This window comes from Schistocerca cancellata, chromosome 2, assembly GCF_023864275.1.
Source record: "Schistocerca cancellata isolate TAMUIC-IGC-003103 chromosome 2, iqSchCanc2.1, whole genome shotgun sequence".
Classification (NCBI taxonomy): Eukaryota; Metazoa; Arthropoda; class Insecta; order Orthoptera; family Acrididae; genus Schistocerca; species Schistocerca cancellata.
In genome coordinates, this window is record NC_064627.1 from 1038563078 (window position 1) to 1038579879 (window position 16802).

The 16802-nt window shown below is 39.0% G+C and overlaps 1 protein-coding gene across 1 annotated transcript in view; it reads right to left on the reverse strand.

Annotated features, from left to right (window-relative positions):
- Nucleotides 1–16802, reverse strand: part of LOC126163012 (ubiquitin carboxyl-terminal hydrolase 7) — a 230674-nt gene that overhangs the window by 9661 nt on the left and 204211 nt on the right. The window contains exon 22 of the mRNA XM_049919876.1: nt 730–826. Coding sequence (XP_049775833.1) covers nt 730–826 — 97 coding nt within the window. The remainder of the gene's footprint in view (nt 1–729; nt 827–16802) is intronic.

Below are 16802 nucleotides of genomic sequence, written 5' to 3' on the forward strand. Positions count from 1 at the left end.
GAACCATTGCTTATTATGTGTGACAAACACATCTTTCTCATCCACTCACTTCACCATAACTCAATGTCAGTTACTCTAATAATTCATACTGGTTGCTAGATCCATAACTTCAAATACAATCAACTGATAAAGCACATTTATGACTTACAAGAAGAAAAACCAACAAATTAGAAGTTAGCTACAGTGTGCTGCATTCCATAAACAACAGACCTCATTCGGGCACATAGGTCATTTATGATGAGTTCAAAGTTCTATGTTTCTGAACTAAAAATAATACTCTGTGCTATCATCTCTAAGGCTTTACTGGAGAGATATTGAAACACTTTGTATTTTGGCCTATTGACTGCACGTTTTAACACTCTTCAAGAGGCTTTTCTACAAGAAGTGCCTCTGATAACTATCTTGTGCACTCATATGTAATACTACTTTCAATATGAAACAGAGATCTGTAAGAGCAGTAGTGGCCAATGTAACAGTATGGAACTAGTGTATCATAATCACACTAACACTTGAGAAAATGAGATATGATAAAATGACCTGCTATTCAGACAGAAGCCGAAGTATACAAGTTATTGCCATAAAACAAAATCATCTATCCATTCTCTTGGAATAACTCCTAATATTTCTAATTTCCATGCTAGGATTAAGTTTTAATTAAGATAACTGTATCAATTAAATAATACAACATAAAGGCTTGTCTATGTTAAACAAAAACTGAGCATAGCTCACCTTGGTTTGGATGACACCTGAAATCCTGCAAATTTATGCAGTAGTCTGGCTGTTCAATAAATGTTGGCCTCCCCATCACAACTAGTGCAAATTTAAACTGTAACAGAAAAACTTGTTTGTATATTCTCTCAATTCTTAGAGTTGCAACTCAAAAGTTAATTATTTACTTTCATAAGCCAGACATGAGACATTTGTTTCAATGGTAAAAAAGATTAAAAACAACACAAAAATTAACAAGTGTTAGAAGCAAAATAGACTTCTCTCAACACAGAAAAAACAGTTTCCAGCTAATAACATAGTTCATGGTCAGATATTAATCATCATCTTAAGTCTTTGTCTTTAGAGTCACCATGCCCTTTTCTCTGGTGTTTCTGAAGATATTTTCAATTTTTGTTATTTGTATTTGGAATCAATCCAAATATCAGGTCTTTCATGCGATACACAGAGCCCAAAATGGTGTGTGTGTGTGTGTGTGTGTGTGTGTGAGAGAGAGAGAGAGAGAGAGAGAGAGAGAGAGAGAGAGAGAGAGAGAGAGAGAGTGCGGGGGGGGGGGGGGGGGGGGGGGCATATTCCAGGTCCCACTACAAATGAAATATTTAAATGTAATGGTTTGTGTACTGATTTAATACAGCAGCCACAGATCAGTCAGATGTGATACCAAGTTGAAAAATATTTACTGAAGTTGTAACAAAATATGAAGATTAATGTGTTTTCACCAACATCTAAATAACGCTACCACACATCTGTAAAAGCTGAAGTCCTAAATACCAAACCAGGCTGCTATGAGGTCACCAACATTCCAGCACATAAATTTACATTTTACACCTACTTTGGCTGTAACAACTAATAAAATGCATATACTGCTGGTGACTGATATTCCATTAATCACTACAAGCAGGCTTTGTTTTGTTCCAAACTTTGAGACATTATAAAAATGAAATTATCTTTCAAAACACCAGAGTGGAAGTCTTCATCAACTAAAATATTCTTGGCATAAGCAATGACAGATAAAAAACAACTATAATACAATTTTTGAGGTGGTGCGCTTTGAGTAAAACCAATTTTCTCTTTTATTTACTTCCCGCACGTTTTACTGAAATTAAACAGAAAAAAATTCTCTTTACTAGTTATGCACAAATAAATTTGGGTTTTTAAGACAGCATTTACAAATTTTAAGAATTTTTTTTTTTAATTGTGTGTGTGTGTGTGTGTGTGTGTGTGTGTGTGTGTGTGTGTGTGGTGGGAGGGGGCAGCAGCATTGGTGGGTGGGTGCTCTTATGGTTTGGTGTTGTCTGGTAGTTTTTTGAGGCCAGAGAATAATGCTCCATTGCAGAAAGCTGTGTATTCATTTATTATTTATTTTCTTTCTACTATGGCTTTTTGTACTTTATGGTTTTCTTCAATTATTAATGTTTGCAGGAAGCTGTTCCTGCATTTGGGAATTTTCTGTGTTTCATGTCCATAAGGTGTTCAGAAATGTGGAATGGTAAGTGTAACTTTTTAATGCTCTTCTGCGTTCTGTGTATTTGGTATTAAAGCTTCTGCTTGTCTGCCCTATATAAATTGATTTGCAGTCCTGTCTTGTCAGTTGGTAAATACCAGATGTGTTGTGTTTGTCTATATGTGTATAGGTTGCGAGAGTTTTCTTTGTATTGAGTAATTTGTTCTGTAGTCTCTTTGAACTATTCTGTGTAGGCTGCTTTGTTATGGTAAGTGATTGTCTACCATTTGCTTTTTGTCAGTGTTTCTTGTTTATGTGCACCTGTGTGCTTGCGTTGTGTGTGTGTGTTTGTAAGTTGTTGTTGAGCTGTTTCTTATTGTGTGCTAGCGTCCCTTTATTTTTGTTTTGATTTCGTGATTCAGTTTCTCTATGTTGTTTGTATCACATCCATTCTCTACAGCTGTTTGTTTGATTATCTGGAATTCATTTTTTCTAGTTCCTGCACTGATTGTTGTTTTGTTCCATTTGTGCAGCATATATTGAAAACCAGTTAATTTGTGGGCAGTCAAATGAGACAGTATTTGCGTATGGCTGTGCTGGTCGTGGTGACTTCCCTGAATATGGAGAATTGGTGTTGGTATTTCTTTGTGTGCGTATTGTGAGGTCAAGGAAATTTAAAATTTTCTCTTATCTGTTTTTGTGGTAAATTTTATTTTGAGGCAAATTGTGTTTATGTCATAGTGGAGTTGTTGGATGTGTTGTGATGATGTTTTGGTTTGTGGGGGGTGGTTATCAGCGCCCGTACAATTTCCCAACCTTTGCTCAATCCAATTTCGCCACTTTCCTGGATGATGATGAAATGATGAGGACAACACAAACACCCAGTCATCTCGAGGCAGGTGAAAATCCCTGACCCCGCCGGGAATCGAACCCGGGACCCCGTGCTCGGGAAGCGAGAACGCTACCGCGAGACCACAAGCGGCGGACAGTTGTTGGATGTGACTGAGTGTTTCACCTAGAATCCATGTGATGTCATCTATATAGCAATATCAATATACTAACTTGTATTGTTTGGGTCTTACTATGTTTCAAATATTTTGTTTTCAATGTGGTTCGAATGGCTCTGAGAACTATGGGACTTAACTTCTAAGGTCATCAGTTCCCTAGCACTTAGAACTAGTGAAACCTAACTAACCTAAGGACATCACACACATCCATGCCAGAGGCAGGATTCGAACCTGTGACCGTAGCGGTTGCGGTTTTCAATGTGATTGATGAAGATTGTGGCTTAGAGTCCACTGACTGGTGACCCCATGGGAAGCCCATCATGTTGTGAGTAGGAATGGTTGTCAGATGAGAAATAGTTTTGCTCTGTGATCACTTTCTGTTTCTCCTCTTTCTTTTATGTGGGGTTTGGGAATGTCTTTCTATTGTTCTAATTGTTGTTTGATGGTGGTGGTGGTGATGAATTCGGGGGGGGGGGGGGGGGTATTTCTGTACATGGATATGATGTCAAATGATATGAGTATGGCTATTATGGACATGTTGATTTCTGATCTTTTGTATCAGCTCTTCGGTGTTGTGTATGCTTTTTTTGTTTGTGTATACGTAATGTTTTTATAAGTATGTGTGTATTTCTTTGGCCAGGTGATATGTGAGTGCACTTCTGAAATTTATTGCTGGGCATATTGGAATATCTTGTTCTTGTAGCTTTAGAACGCTGTTCAGTGTGGCTGCCTTAGGGTTGTTTTGTTTTGGCCATTTCACTTTCAGTTTTGTAAATGTATGAGACTTTTTAGGAGTGTGTGTATTTTCTGGTATCTTTGTGTTAGGTCATAATGAATCACAAAATTAAAACATAAATAAATGTAACATCTAGCACACAAAAACAAACCACTCATCATCAACATATAAAAACAGATACACAGACCACACGAACAAGAAACAAACACAAAAAACAAATGATAGACACTCACTCACAATAACAAAGCAGCCCACAGAATAGACAGCACATTCAAAAAACAAAGGCTAAAAACACAGCCTCCAGAAAAGTAACTAAATACTAAGGGCAACCAATACAAATATAGATAAACAACATGTATGGTATTTACCAACTGACAAGCTAGGACTGCAAATCAATTTATATAGGACAGACAAGCAGAAACTTTAATACCAGATACACAGAACACAGAAGAGCATTAAAAAGTAACACATGTCACTCCACAATTGCTGAACATCTTATAGACATGAAACACAGCCCAACTGACATGAACAGCCAATTTGAAAATTCTGAAATGCAGCAAACAGCGTCCCACAAAAACTAATAACTGAAGAATACTATCAAATACGAAAAGGCGTAGTAGAAGGAAAATAAATAATGAATGAACACACAGCGCTCTACAACAGAACTTTATTCTCTGTCCCCAGACAACAATCCTTAACACCCCCCCCCCCCCCAACACAAATATCTTCCACACAGAATTAGTTAATATTAGTCCTAACCATATTCATTAATATTAGTCCTAACCACATTCATTCCCATTCATAAAATTTTGAACTAAATAACGCTTCTACATTAAGTTCTATAGGGTTGCAGGTGAAAGAAAAAGGAAAAAAAGGGGAAAACCACAGCATTTTATAAAAAGCTATATTCACAAAACTCTGTTCTTCGAATTTGTAAATACTGTCTTTAACTCAAATTTTGCATGTGTACAAGTAGTAAAGAGCATTTTTCCTGTTCAATAGAAAGAAAATAAAAGCCCACTGATGATGTTGAAACTTCAGTGAAATGTGTCTGGGAAATAGAAGGAAGGATAAATTGGTGTTTTGCTCAAGACAGACCCCTCCACAAACAAATCTATTTGTAAGCAAATATGGACAGAAGAGCTTCAACCTCATTATTATTATTTCCAGTGCCCTGCCAGGATTTCCTAGCAAGCTCTATAACAAATTTCAGAACACCACAGTGATCTATTTTAAACATAATATACAACTGAATTGTTTTTCACATACAGTAGAACCTCGATTATCTGACCTGGAATAACTGACTCCTCGGATTATCAGACCAAGTGTCTGCAATCGGTGCCGAACAATGTGCCGGCATTATCGACCAAATTTTACTCTTGTCCAAACAGGTGCCCGCCTGAGTAATGTTCCTCACAAACGTTCAGCTGATGGACTACTGTACTCTTTAAAGTGTTACTGCGATCCTTTTCATTTTAAAGTTGCGGTGTAGTTTTATACAGTTTACTGATTTCTGATTAAGAAGTGTAAGAGATTCTGAAAGACTAAAAATGGCTACAAACCAGAAAAGGAAATGTATTGAGTACACAACTGAACAGAAACTGCTGCAAACACTTGACAAAGGTGAGTCAGTTAATAAATTACCTCCTGAAATGGGTGTTGGAATGACAACCATTAAAGACTGGAAAAAGAACCGAAAGATTTTGGAGCATTTTCATTAATTGTTGAATGAATGATAATTTGTTTAAAGAATGGTTTTAGATGCGTTTGTTCTGCCCATTAAAAAAATACTTTAAATCAAAAAGCCTTTTTTTCAAGATGACATAAAAGTTATGTTTTTGCCCCCCCCCCCCCTCTCCATGACTTAAATAATCCAACCAATGGACCAGGATGCTACTGAGTGGTTAAAACAACATTAAGGAGGAAATAAATCATCACTTAACCACTTCACAAAAAATCATAGAACATTGTTTGCCATGGCCTAAACTAAGAGCAAGAACCTCCTAAACTAATGAGTTAGATGTAAAATGATGGTCAGGTCCTGCAGAAAATGTCATCACTTCTGTCTCTATGCTGTTCATTTTTGGAACACAACCTAAGACCAGCTTAGAGACAGAAGTGATGACACTGTCTGCAGGGCCTGGCCATCATTTTGCAGGACAATGGTCAAGCACATACAGTGCTAACTGCTACTGATTGTTTGACTGATGGGGCTGCTAAGTGCTATACCACCACCTACTGCACTCCCATGACTTAGGCCCTCGCGAGTTCAACTCTATTTCTAAACTGAAGGAAACACTTCGCGGCGTTTGATTCAGAACTGTTACAAATTCGTCAGGCAATAGACTGCACTGCTTGAACTGTCAACACAACTGGCACTGCTAAGAGTATCCATGACTTCCACATCTCTGGCAATGGGTTATACACAATGCTGGCGACTACTTTGAAGGTCAGTAAAACTTTGAAACATGTATCTACTTTGTATTAGCTGTAAATAAATAGTTGCCGCAATTAAAGTTCCAACCCTCATATAATGTAAAAAGGTTTAACTTTTACAAGCTTTCGGAGCCAATGGCTACTTCTTCTGGTGTAAGAGTTGAAGGGGAAAGAAGAAGGGTGAAGGAAAAGGACTGGAGAGGTTTAGGAAACAGGGTGCAGTTGCAAAATGTCAACCAGAACACCAGGTCAGGGGAGACTTACCAGACAGAATGAGAAGGCAGGCCTGATTGTTGGGGACTGCACCGGATGAGATTTGAAAACCTGAGAGCTTAAAGGTGGAACACTGGGTAATCTGCGAGACACAGATCACTACTAAAATATTGAGCACGAGTTAGTAAAAGTGAAAAGCTAAGTGCATTGTATGTAACAGAGGTGGGAGGGGGGATGGCAAAAAGTAGACAGGTTAGGAAATGAAAAGATGTAGAACACTGACATGGAGTGAACAAAGGTGTAGTTATTGTGAAGAAATGCCTGTATGGAAGGAAAGTATAGTTAAACTCTTCAGAATGATACACAGCCTGATGATGTAGAAAAATGACTAACAGGAGATGAAATTTCTGCCTTTATTGATGGAGAACTTGAAGATGATCAGATCTTCAATCACATTTTGCAATGGTATAATGTTGAGCAAGAGGAGTCGGATGAAAATGAAAAGGAAGAAGGTGAAGAGATCACGCACTCTGCAGCAAAGGATGCATTCAAGACTGCCCTCAGATATTTGGAACAACTACAGTTATGGATATATTGTGGGCAAAGAGATGACATGTTGCAGCCCCAAGGGTAAGAAATTTAAACAAAAAAATATTTTCCACTTTTTAAGAAGATTTTCAGTGTCTACAATTTTCTGTATTCCTTTATCTTGATAAGAAATGTAATTTTTTAACTTAATTTTGATTTGTTCCATAGTTTTGAACTCAGTAAATGACTGTTTTATTCTCCTTTGATTATCTGACCTTTCTAGCATTCCAACCCCTCCCCCCCACACTGGTTCAAAAAGTGACGGTTAATCGAGGTTCTACTGTAATGCAATACCTAATTATATACATGTCAATGTAAACAGTAAGTCAACTGCAGCCCAACATGCTAAGCACAAAGCTGAAATTGGTTGGCTCCAACACGAAATTAGATGCCTATATGCAAAGAAGCGAGAACTCAATGTGAAACTATTCAGAATTCTTCTGGAACTAGGAAATTGCAATAAAAAATCTCTTAACTATTTACTGATATTGACATCACGAATACAGGCAAACAAAACACAAAAACACTAATAGAAATAAAATGGGAGAAAACAACAACAAAAACTACACAATTTTTGAAACAGCATAAAATCATTATACATAAAAACAGCAGGCTAACAAACCACAATTCTACAGGCACATGGTCAACCTTATTGACACACAACTAACTAAATGATATTAATTGGATAATACCGACATGAACACACACACACACACACTATACACAAGACAGTTGAGAATCTTATCATAGAAAATGAATACATAATAAAACAACAATAAAGAAACAATAACTAAAATTTCAATGCAGGTCTGACAAGAGATGGTTGCAGAAGAAATCAGATAAAAAAAAAAAGCATACTTGACAGGAACAAAAAGTGAAGAAGAAGAAAAATTTTTCAGAGAAATAATGAACAAATATACAAACAACAGGGCTTGCAACAGGAGATCAGGCAAGGGCATCACCGTGTCAGTAATAGAACAAGAAGAATACAAAAATAAAACCTTAACATTTCTAGAACACAACAACATAACAAAGCTAACCAGTGACTCAACACAAAGATACCAGAAAAATACAGACACTTCTAAATGACATCTCACACATATTTAGAAAAAAAAGTGAAACAGCTAAAACAGAATAATCCCAAGGCACCCACATTGAACAGCCTTCTAAAGCTCCACAAACAGGGTTTTCCAGTAAGCCCAATGGTAAATTTCAGAAGTGCACCTGCATATCACCTAGCCAGAGAAATACACACATACTTATAGAAACATTATGTATACACAAACAAAAGAAGCATACACAACACCGAAGAGCTGATACAAAAAATCAAAGACATCAACATGCCCACAACAGCCATACTCACATCATTCGACATCACATCCATGTACACGAATATCCCCACCACTGAAACCATCAACATCATCAAACAACAATTAGAACAACAGAAAGACATTCCCAAACCCCACATAAAAGAAACAGCTAGCATTCTAAAACTAATCACAGCACAAAACTATTTCTCATCTGACAACCAATCCTACTCACAACATGATGGGCTTCCCATTGGGTCATCAGCCAGTGGACTAAGCCACAATCTTCCTCCATTACTTCGGAAACAAAATATTTGAAACACTAGTAAGACCCAAACAATACAAAGTAGTATACTGGTATCACTATATAGATGACACCACGTGCTTCTAGATGAAACACCCAGTTACAACCACCAACTCCACGATAACATGAACCCAGTTTACCCAAAAATCAAATTTACCATAAAATGACAAAATGTTAAATTTACTTGACCTCACAATATGCAGACACAGCTACCAACACAAGTTCTCCATATTCAGGGAATTAACCACCACCTGCACAACCATACACAAATGCTCTAACATCTGACTGCAGATACTGGTTTTCAATATATGCTGCACAGACAGAACAAAACTTCACTCAGTGCAGAAACTACAAAAATGAGTTCCAGGTAAACAAATAGCTGTAGAGAATGGATATGATACAATCATAATAGAGAAACTCAATCAAGAAAGTAAAACAAATGTAAAAGGGACACCTAGAGCACACAATAAGAAACAGTTTATCACCAATTTACAAACACAGACACTCACAACCCACGTGCACAAGCACACATTAACAAGAAACATCCATAACAACAAGCAAATGGTGCACTCTCAACAACAAAGCAGCCCCCCCCCCCCAAAAAAAAACCTATTTAACAAATAACCCAATACAAAGAAAACTAAAGGAAGAAACCAATACAAATATAGACAAACACAACATGTCTGGTTTTCACGAACTGACATGCCAAGAGTGCAAATCTATTTATACAGGACAGACAAGTACAAATTTTAATATCAGGTAGACAGAAGAGCATTAAAAAGTAACAGTTCAGGTAGACAGAAGAGCATTAAAAAGTAACAGTTGTTATTCCACATTTGCTGAACACCTTATGGACATGAAACGCAGCCTAACTGACATCAACACCCAAGTTGAAAATTCCTAAATGCAGCAAATGATGCTGCCCCCCCTCCCCCCACACACACACATATATACACACATTCACAAAAACTAATAACAGAAGGAAAGTAACAAATACAAGAAGTCACAGTAGAAGGAAAATAAATAATAAATAAAATCACAGCTCTCTGCAGAGGAACTATTCTCTGCCCTCTAAGAACTATCAGACACCACACACACGCACGCACAATTCTTTCCACAATTCATTAGTTACTATTAGGCCTAACCATATACGTTCCCAATCTTAAAATTTTGAAATAAATAAATTCTCGACCTCATGTTCTATATGGTTGCAGATAACAAACTGTGAAAGAAAACAAGTGTAATAGATAACAGAGAGAGAGAGAGAGAGAGAGAGAGAGAGAGAGAGAGAGAGAAAAGAAAACCCACAAAAAATGGCTCTGAGCACTATGGGACTTGACATCTGAAGTCATCAGTCCCCTAGAACCTAACTAACCTAAGGACATCACACACATCCATGCCTGAGGCAGGATTCGAACCTGCGACTGTAGCAGTCGCACAGTTCCGGACTGAAGCGCCTAGAGCCGCTCTGCCACCGAGGCCAGCAGAAAACCCAAAGAGCATGGTAACAGAGTATATATCCAAAACACATTCTGTTCTTCAAATTTGTAAATACTGTCTTACAAACTCAAATAGTAAAAAGAATTTTTCCTGTTAATAAAAACAAAATAAAAGCTCACTGGTGATGCTGAAACTTCAGCAATACATGTCTGGAAAATTGAAGAAAATTATAAGATTGTATTTGCTCATGGTGGACCCACTCCAAAAACAAATCTATTTGTGAGCAAACATGTATGGAAGAGCTTCAATCTCAAAACAACTCTGATAATTCCACTAGACATTTTGGCAATTCTGTTTTACCTTAAATGAGAGATTTTGATAGGTCTTCAATTGAATGTTAAAAATTGTAATGTCAAAATGTGTGGGGCTCTACCTAGGTATGAACAGAATCACACAAGGAGAAAGAAGCATGCACCAACGTGCATGTCTCTTCATGCATGTACAGGCGCATGATGTACAAGTGTAAATGGACCTTAAAGAGATAAGCCTGGGAAATCATAAAAACATTTTATGTTATGTTATTTCATTGTATCACTCAACTGTTGCACTCCTACTGGACTATAAACAATAATAGAGACAAAAAACTTTCCACAGAGTAACACTCCCTCATATATCAATCATTACATTTAGTAGCTGCTTTCTCATGAAGTTGCTTCTGAATGGCTTTCATACTTCATATCATTCAGCATATAGTGGGATTCTAACTATGTGATATTCGTGTGATATTGCAACAGTGGAGAATGTGTGGTCTCTGAGATGCGTCCATTCTGATACCTACAGCTGATAAGTGACTGCCTACAAATGTAGCAAAAATCAGTTCCATATTTACCAGAAGCAATGCAGGGTGTGCAGGAGATTTGAAAGAATGGATTATGAGATAAAGGAAATTATTCAGATAGTTAAGAGGGATGAGAACTGGAACTCAATGGTAGGAAATGGAAGAGAAGCTTGTTGAAACCCGGTAGTGATAGCAGTGATATTTTTGGGATCATTTAATTCCAATCCCAAAGAAAGTAGGTGTTGACAGATGTGAAAATTACCGAACTATCAGTTTAATAAGTCACAGTTGCAAAATACTAACCCGAATTCTTTACAGACGAATGGAAAAACTGGTAGAAGCCGACCTCGGGGAAGATCAGTTTGGTTTCCATAGAAATGTTGGAACACATGAGGCAATACTAACCATACGACTTATCTTAGAAGAAAGATTAAGGAAGGGCAAACCTACGTTTCTAGCATTTGTAGACTTAGAGAAAGCATTTGACAATGTTGACTGGAATACTCTCTCTCAAATTCTAACGGTGGCAGGGGTAAAATACAGGGAGTGAAGGGCTATTTGCAATTTGTACAGAGAACGGATGGCAGTTATAAGAGTCGAGGGGCATGAAAGGGAAGCAGTGGTTGGGAAGGGAGTGAGACAGGGTTGTAGCCTATCCCCAATGTTATTCAATCTGTATACTGAGCAAGCAGTAAAGGAAACAAAAGAAAAATTTGGAGTAGGAATTAAAATCCATGGAGAAGAAATAAAAATGTTGAGGTTCACAGATGACATTGTAATTCTGTCAGAGATGGCAAAGTACCTGGGAAAGCAGCTGAACGGAATGGACAGTGTCTTGAAAGGAGGATATAAGATGAACATCAACAAAAGCAAAACGAGGATAATGGAATGTAGTCAAATTAAGTCGGGCGATGCTGAGGGAATTAGATTAGGAAATGAGACGCTTAAAGTAGTAAATGAGTATCGCTATTTGGGGAGTAAATAACTGATGATGGTCAAAGTAGAGAGGATATAAAATGTAGGCTGGCAATGGCAAGGAAAGCATTTCTGAAGAAGAGAAATTTGTTAACATCGTGTATAGATTTAAGTGTCAGGAAGTCGTTTCTGAAAGTATTTGTTTGTAGTGTAGCCATGTATGGAAGTGAAACATGGACGATAAATAGTTTGGACAGGAAGAAGCTTTCAAAATGTGGTGCTACAGAAGAATGCTGAAGTTTAGATGGGTAGATCACATAACTAATGAGGAGGTATTGAATAGGATTGGGGAGGAGTTTGTGACACAACTTGACAAGAAGAAGGGACCGGTTGGTAGGGCATGTTCTGAGGCATCAAGGGATGACCAATTTAGTATTGGGTGACAGTGTGGAGGGTAGAAATCATAGAGGGAGACCAATAGATGAATACAGATTCAGAAGGATGTAAGTTGCAGTAGGTACGGGGAGATGACGAAGCTTGCACAGAATAGAGTAGCATGGAGAGCTGCATCAAACCAGTCTCAGGACTGAAGAGCACAACAACAACAACAACAACAACAACAACCAAAATGATAAACTAATGTGAAATTGAGGTGGTGTATTTGTCCCAGCAGACAAGCAACTCCAATCCACTGAGATACTCCAATCCACTGAGATAGAAACTGAACCTGCACATTTGAGATTGTTTGGGCAACTCAGCATTAAGTTTGGGCATAAATGGTAATTGCATCCTTCTAGCACCCACCAGACCCAACTCCTGATGCAACAAAAAACTTAACAGGAAAGCTCAGTTCACTTGTATGTAAGTTCCTCTATCATACTGGATCACTGATGGAGACTTTAACCATCCAACAATAAATTAGAAAAATTACAGCTTTGTTAATGATGAGTGTCATAATGAATCCTGTGAAACTTTACTAAATGTCTTTAGTGAGAACTATCTAGAGCAAATAGTTTGGAACACCAGTCATGAAGGAAATATATTGGATCTAATGGCAAGAAACAAACCTGACTTCTTTGAGGATGTCGACACTGAAACTAGAATCAGGGACATAGATGTTCAGTAAAACTTGAAAATTTGTATAAGAGTTGTGAAACAAACCACCGAATGAAACGCGTTCAGCTATCAAGATAGCAATGTGTGAAGCCTTCAATGAATACTGTAGCAGAATACTGTCAAATGATCTTTCACAAAACCCAAAGAAATTCTGATCATATGTAAAGACTGTTAGTGGCACCAAAGTTAGTGTCCAGTCCATAATTAATGAGGCAGAAAAAGAAATTGGGGGTTGCAAAGCAAAAGCTAAAATGCTTAATTCTGTTTTCAAATGTTCCTTTACAAAGAAAAACCCAGAAAACTGCCTCAGTTTAATCCATGTACCGCTGACAATAATGAGTGAAATCAGTATTTGTGTCATTGGTGTTGAGAAATAGAGTTGAAATCGTTAAAACTGAACAAAGCTCCAGGGCCGAAGGAATTCCTATCAGATTCTATACTGAATTTGCAGCTAAGTTAGCCCCTCTCCTAATCGTGATCTACCACAGATCCTTTACAAAAAAACATGCCCAGTAGTTGGAAGAAAGCATAAGTCACACTTGTCTACAAGAAGGGTACTAGAACGGATGCACAAAACTACCATCCTATATCCTTGACATCGATTTGTTGTAGAATCTTAAAACATATTCTGAGCTCAAACATAATGAGGTTCCTTGAACTGATTGACGTCCTCCATGCTAACCAGCAGGGATTTCGAAAACATCGATCATGTGAAACCCAACTCTTACTTGTCTCATGTGACATACTGAAAGCTTTTTATCAAGGGGGTGAGGTAGATGCAGTATTTCTTGATTCCTGAAAAGCATTTGGTTAAGTATCACACCTATGCTTATTGGCAGAAGTTCGATAACATGGGGTACCAAGAGAAATTTGTGACTCGACAGAACTTTTTGGTAGGGAGGGCACATCATGTTATGCTGGATGAAGAGGAGTTGTCAGATGTATAAGAAACTTGAGACGTGTCCCATGGAAGTGTGTTGGGACACTTGCTGTTCATGTTGTATATTAATGATCTTGTGGACCATATTAATGGCGACCTGAGACGTTTTGCACATAATGCAGCTATCTATAATGAAGTAGTCTGTGAAAGAAGCTGGATAAATATTCAAATAAGATTTCAAAGTGGTGCAGAGATTGACAATTTGTTTTAAATGTTCAGAAATGTAAAACTGGGCAGTTCACAAAACAAAAAAACTTTGTATCCTATGACTATAATGTCAGTGAGTCACAGCTGGAATCACCCAATTCTTACAAATACCTGGGTGTAAAATTTGAAACAATGGAAAATCCAGGATGGAATGTAACAATATAATGAAAAGGATAGTTGCTACTCAGCTTACAGCAGAGATGTTGAGTCATGGGGTGGAGAATGGAGGGGGGGGGGGGGGGGGACCCTGTTGGAAAGTTAGAAGAAGAAGAAGAAGAAGAAGAAGTAGACAACATGCACATGAACGAAACTCTCTCTCTCTCTCTCTCTCTCTCTCTCTCTCTCTCTCTCACACACACACACACACACACACACACACACACACACACACACACAACAGTTTCTGGCAGCTTGGATCCAGTTAATAATTTGGTAATTTGTGGCAACTTCCTATGGGACCAAACTGCTGAGGTCATCAGTCCCTAGGCTTACACACTACTTAATCTAACTTACGCTAAGGACAACACATGCACCCATGCCTGAGGGAGGACTCTAATCTCCGACGGGGGGAACCACGCCAACTGTCGCAAGGTGCCTCAGACCGCAAGGCTACCCCGCGCGGCCTTGACTCCAGCTGTCAGAGACTGTGGTCGCGCACGCGCATGTGTGGCATTTGCGTGAGTGTATGCGTATGTGTATGTTGTCTATTTTTGACAAAGGCCTTGTTGGCAGAAAGCTAATTTTCCGACAGTCCTTTTGTTGTGCCTTTCTGTGACTTAGCATCTCCGCTATTGGGTGTAACATTTTGTAGGGATCTGAAATGGAATGATCACATAGGCTCAGTTATGGGTAAAGCAGGTGGTAGACTTCAGTTTATTGGTAGAATACTAGGGAATTGACTCCGTCTACAAAGGCTATTGCTTACAAATCATTCAGGCGACCCATTCTCAAATATTGCTCAAGCGTATGGAGACTGTACCAAATAGGACTAACAGAGGATTCTGAACATACAGGGTGGTCGGAAATTCCCATTACAAACTTCTAGGACATGTAGAGGGTAACGAGTACAGAACATTTTGAATAGGAACACATGTCCGGAATCTTATCATTTCCGTTCTACAATGTGTACCTCGTCAACGTCTGCTTAGGGCAAGAGAAACGTCTCCGAGTTCCCTGTCCTGGTATGCAACAGGGTAGAGACAATGACGTGTACTACATCAAACAATCCCCAGATGTCACTTACTGTCCACTTTGCTGTGAGACCGAGTCAATACCTGTGCATTACCAACAGAGGAAACATGGTGCGGTACACATTTGCGGAATACACAGACATGCTCCTTGTGTATGGCAAAGCTGGAGGTAACGGAAGAGCTGCTAGACGGGTGTATCACTAACATTTTCCACACTGTCACACTACATCGCACAAACTGTTTGCCCAAGTTACACAATGGCTACAAGAAACAGGTACCTTCACCGTGAGGAGGCAGGACTGTGGTGCTCCACGGCGACGCCGCACTCCCAAATTTGAAGAAGGTGTACTGCATTGCACTGAAGATAGCCCGTCAACGAGATCGCAAACAATTGCACGAGCAATGGCTGTTAGTCACAGTACCGTCTTGGACGGCCTGCATGAGCAACAATTACAACCGTACCACTTACAAAGAGTACACGCTATGGGTCCAGCAGACTTTCCACAACACATCGCCTTCTGCACATGGTTCCTGCACCGTTGCATCGACGCGCCCCTGTTTCCACGTCGAGTTCTCTTCACAGATGAATGTAGATTCACAAGGATTGCATTCTGAAAGCTCGAAATAGCCATGTCTGGGCAGACAAAAACCCTCATGCCACACACTTTCAGACAGACTTGGAATTAACGTGTGGGCAGGTATTCTGGACGGTCATGTGATTGGACCATACCTCCTTCCATCCAAGCTCACGGGTCCTGCATACTTCGTCTCCCTACAACACGTAATGGACCCATTCTTGGAAGCTGTGCCATCGAATGTCCGTCAGGAAATGTGGTTTCAGCATGATGGAGCACCACCTCACTTTTCGCTGGCTGTCCAGATACATCTCAACAGAAGGTATGGTGAAATATGGATAGGCTGTGGTTGTCCAACTGTGTGGCCGCCACGATTGCCGGATTTAACCTCTATGGACTACTACTTGTGGGGTCGTATGAAGAGCCTAATTTTGTAAGACACCTGTAGAGACAGTGGAAGATCTGCTAGCACAAGTTCTGGCTACTGAACAAGACACTGAAGAGACACCAGGTGGGATGGGGAGAGTGCGCCAGAACATGCTTCGAAGGTACAATGTGTGTAACAACGTTGGTGGTCGCCACATTGAGCCACTGTTGTAATGCATCGGTAGGTTGCGGCTGGTGCCGTAGATGCTGGGTTCTTGTTGTTGTCGACTAATGTAAACCATAAGATGGAAGTTGTAATGCAAATGTCTAAGTAATAACGGAACGAGTCAGTATTCTTTTGAAATGGATTGCAACAATTGTACTGGCTCACGCCTAAGTACATTCCTCACGTAGGTGTGGATGAGATAACCATCTGCATTTAAACAGTCGTAGA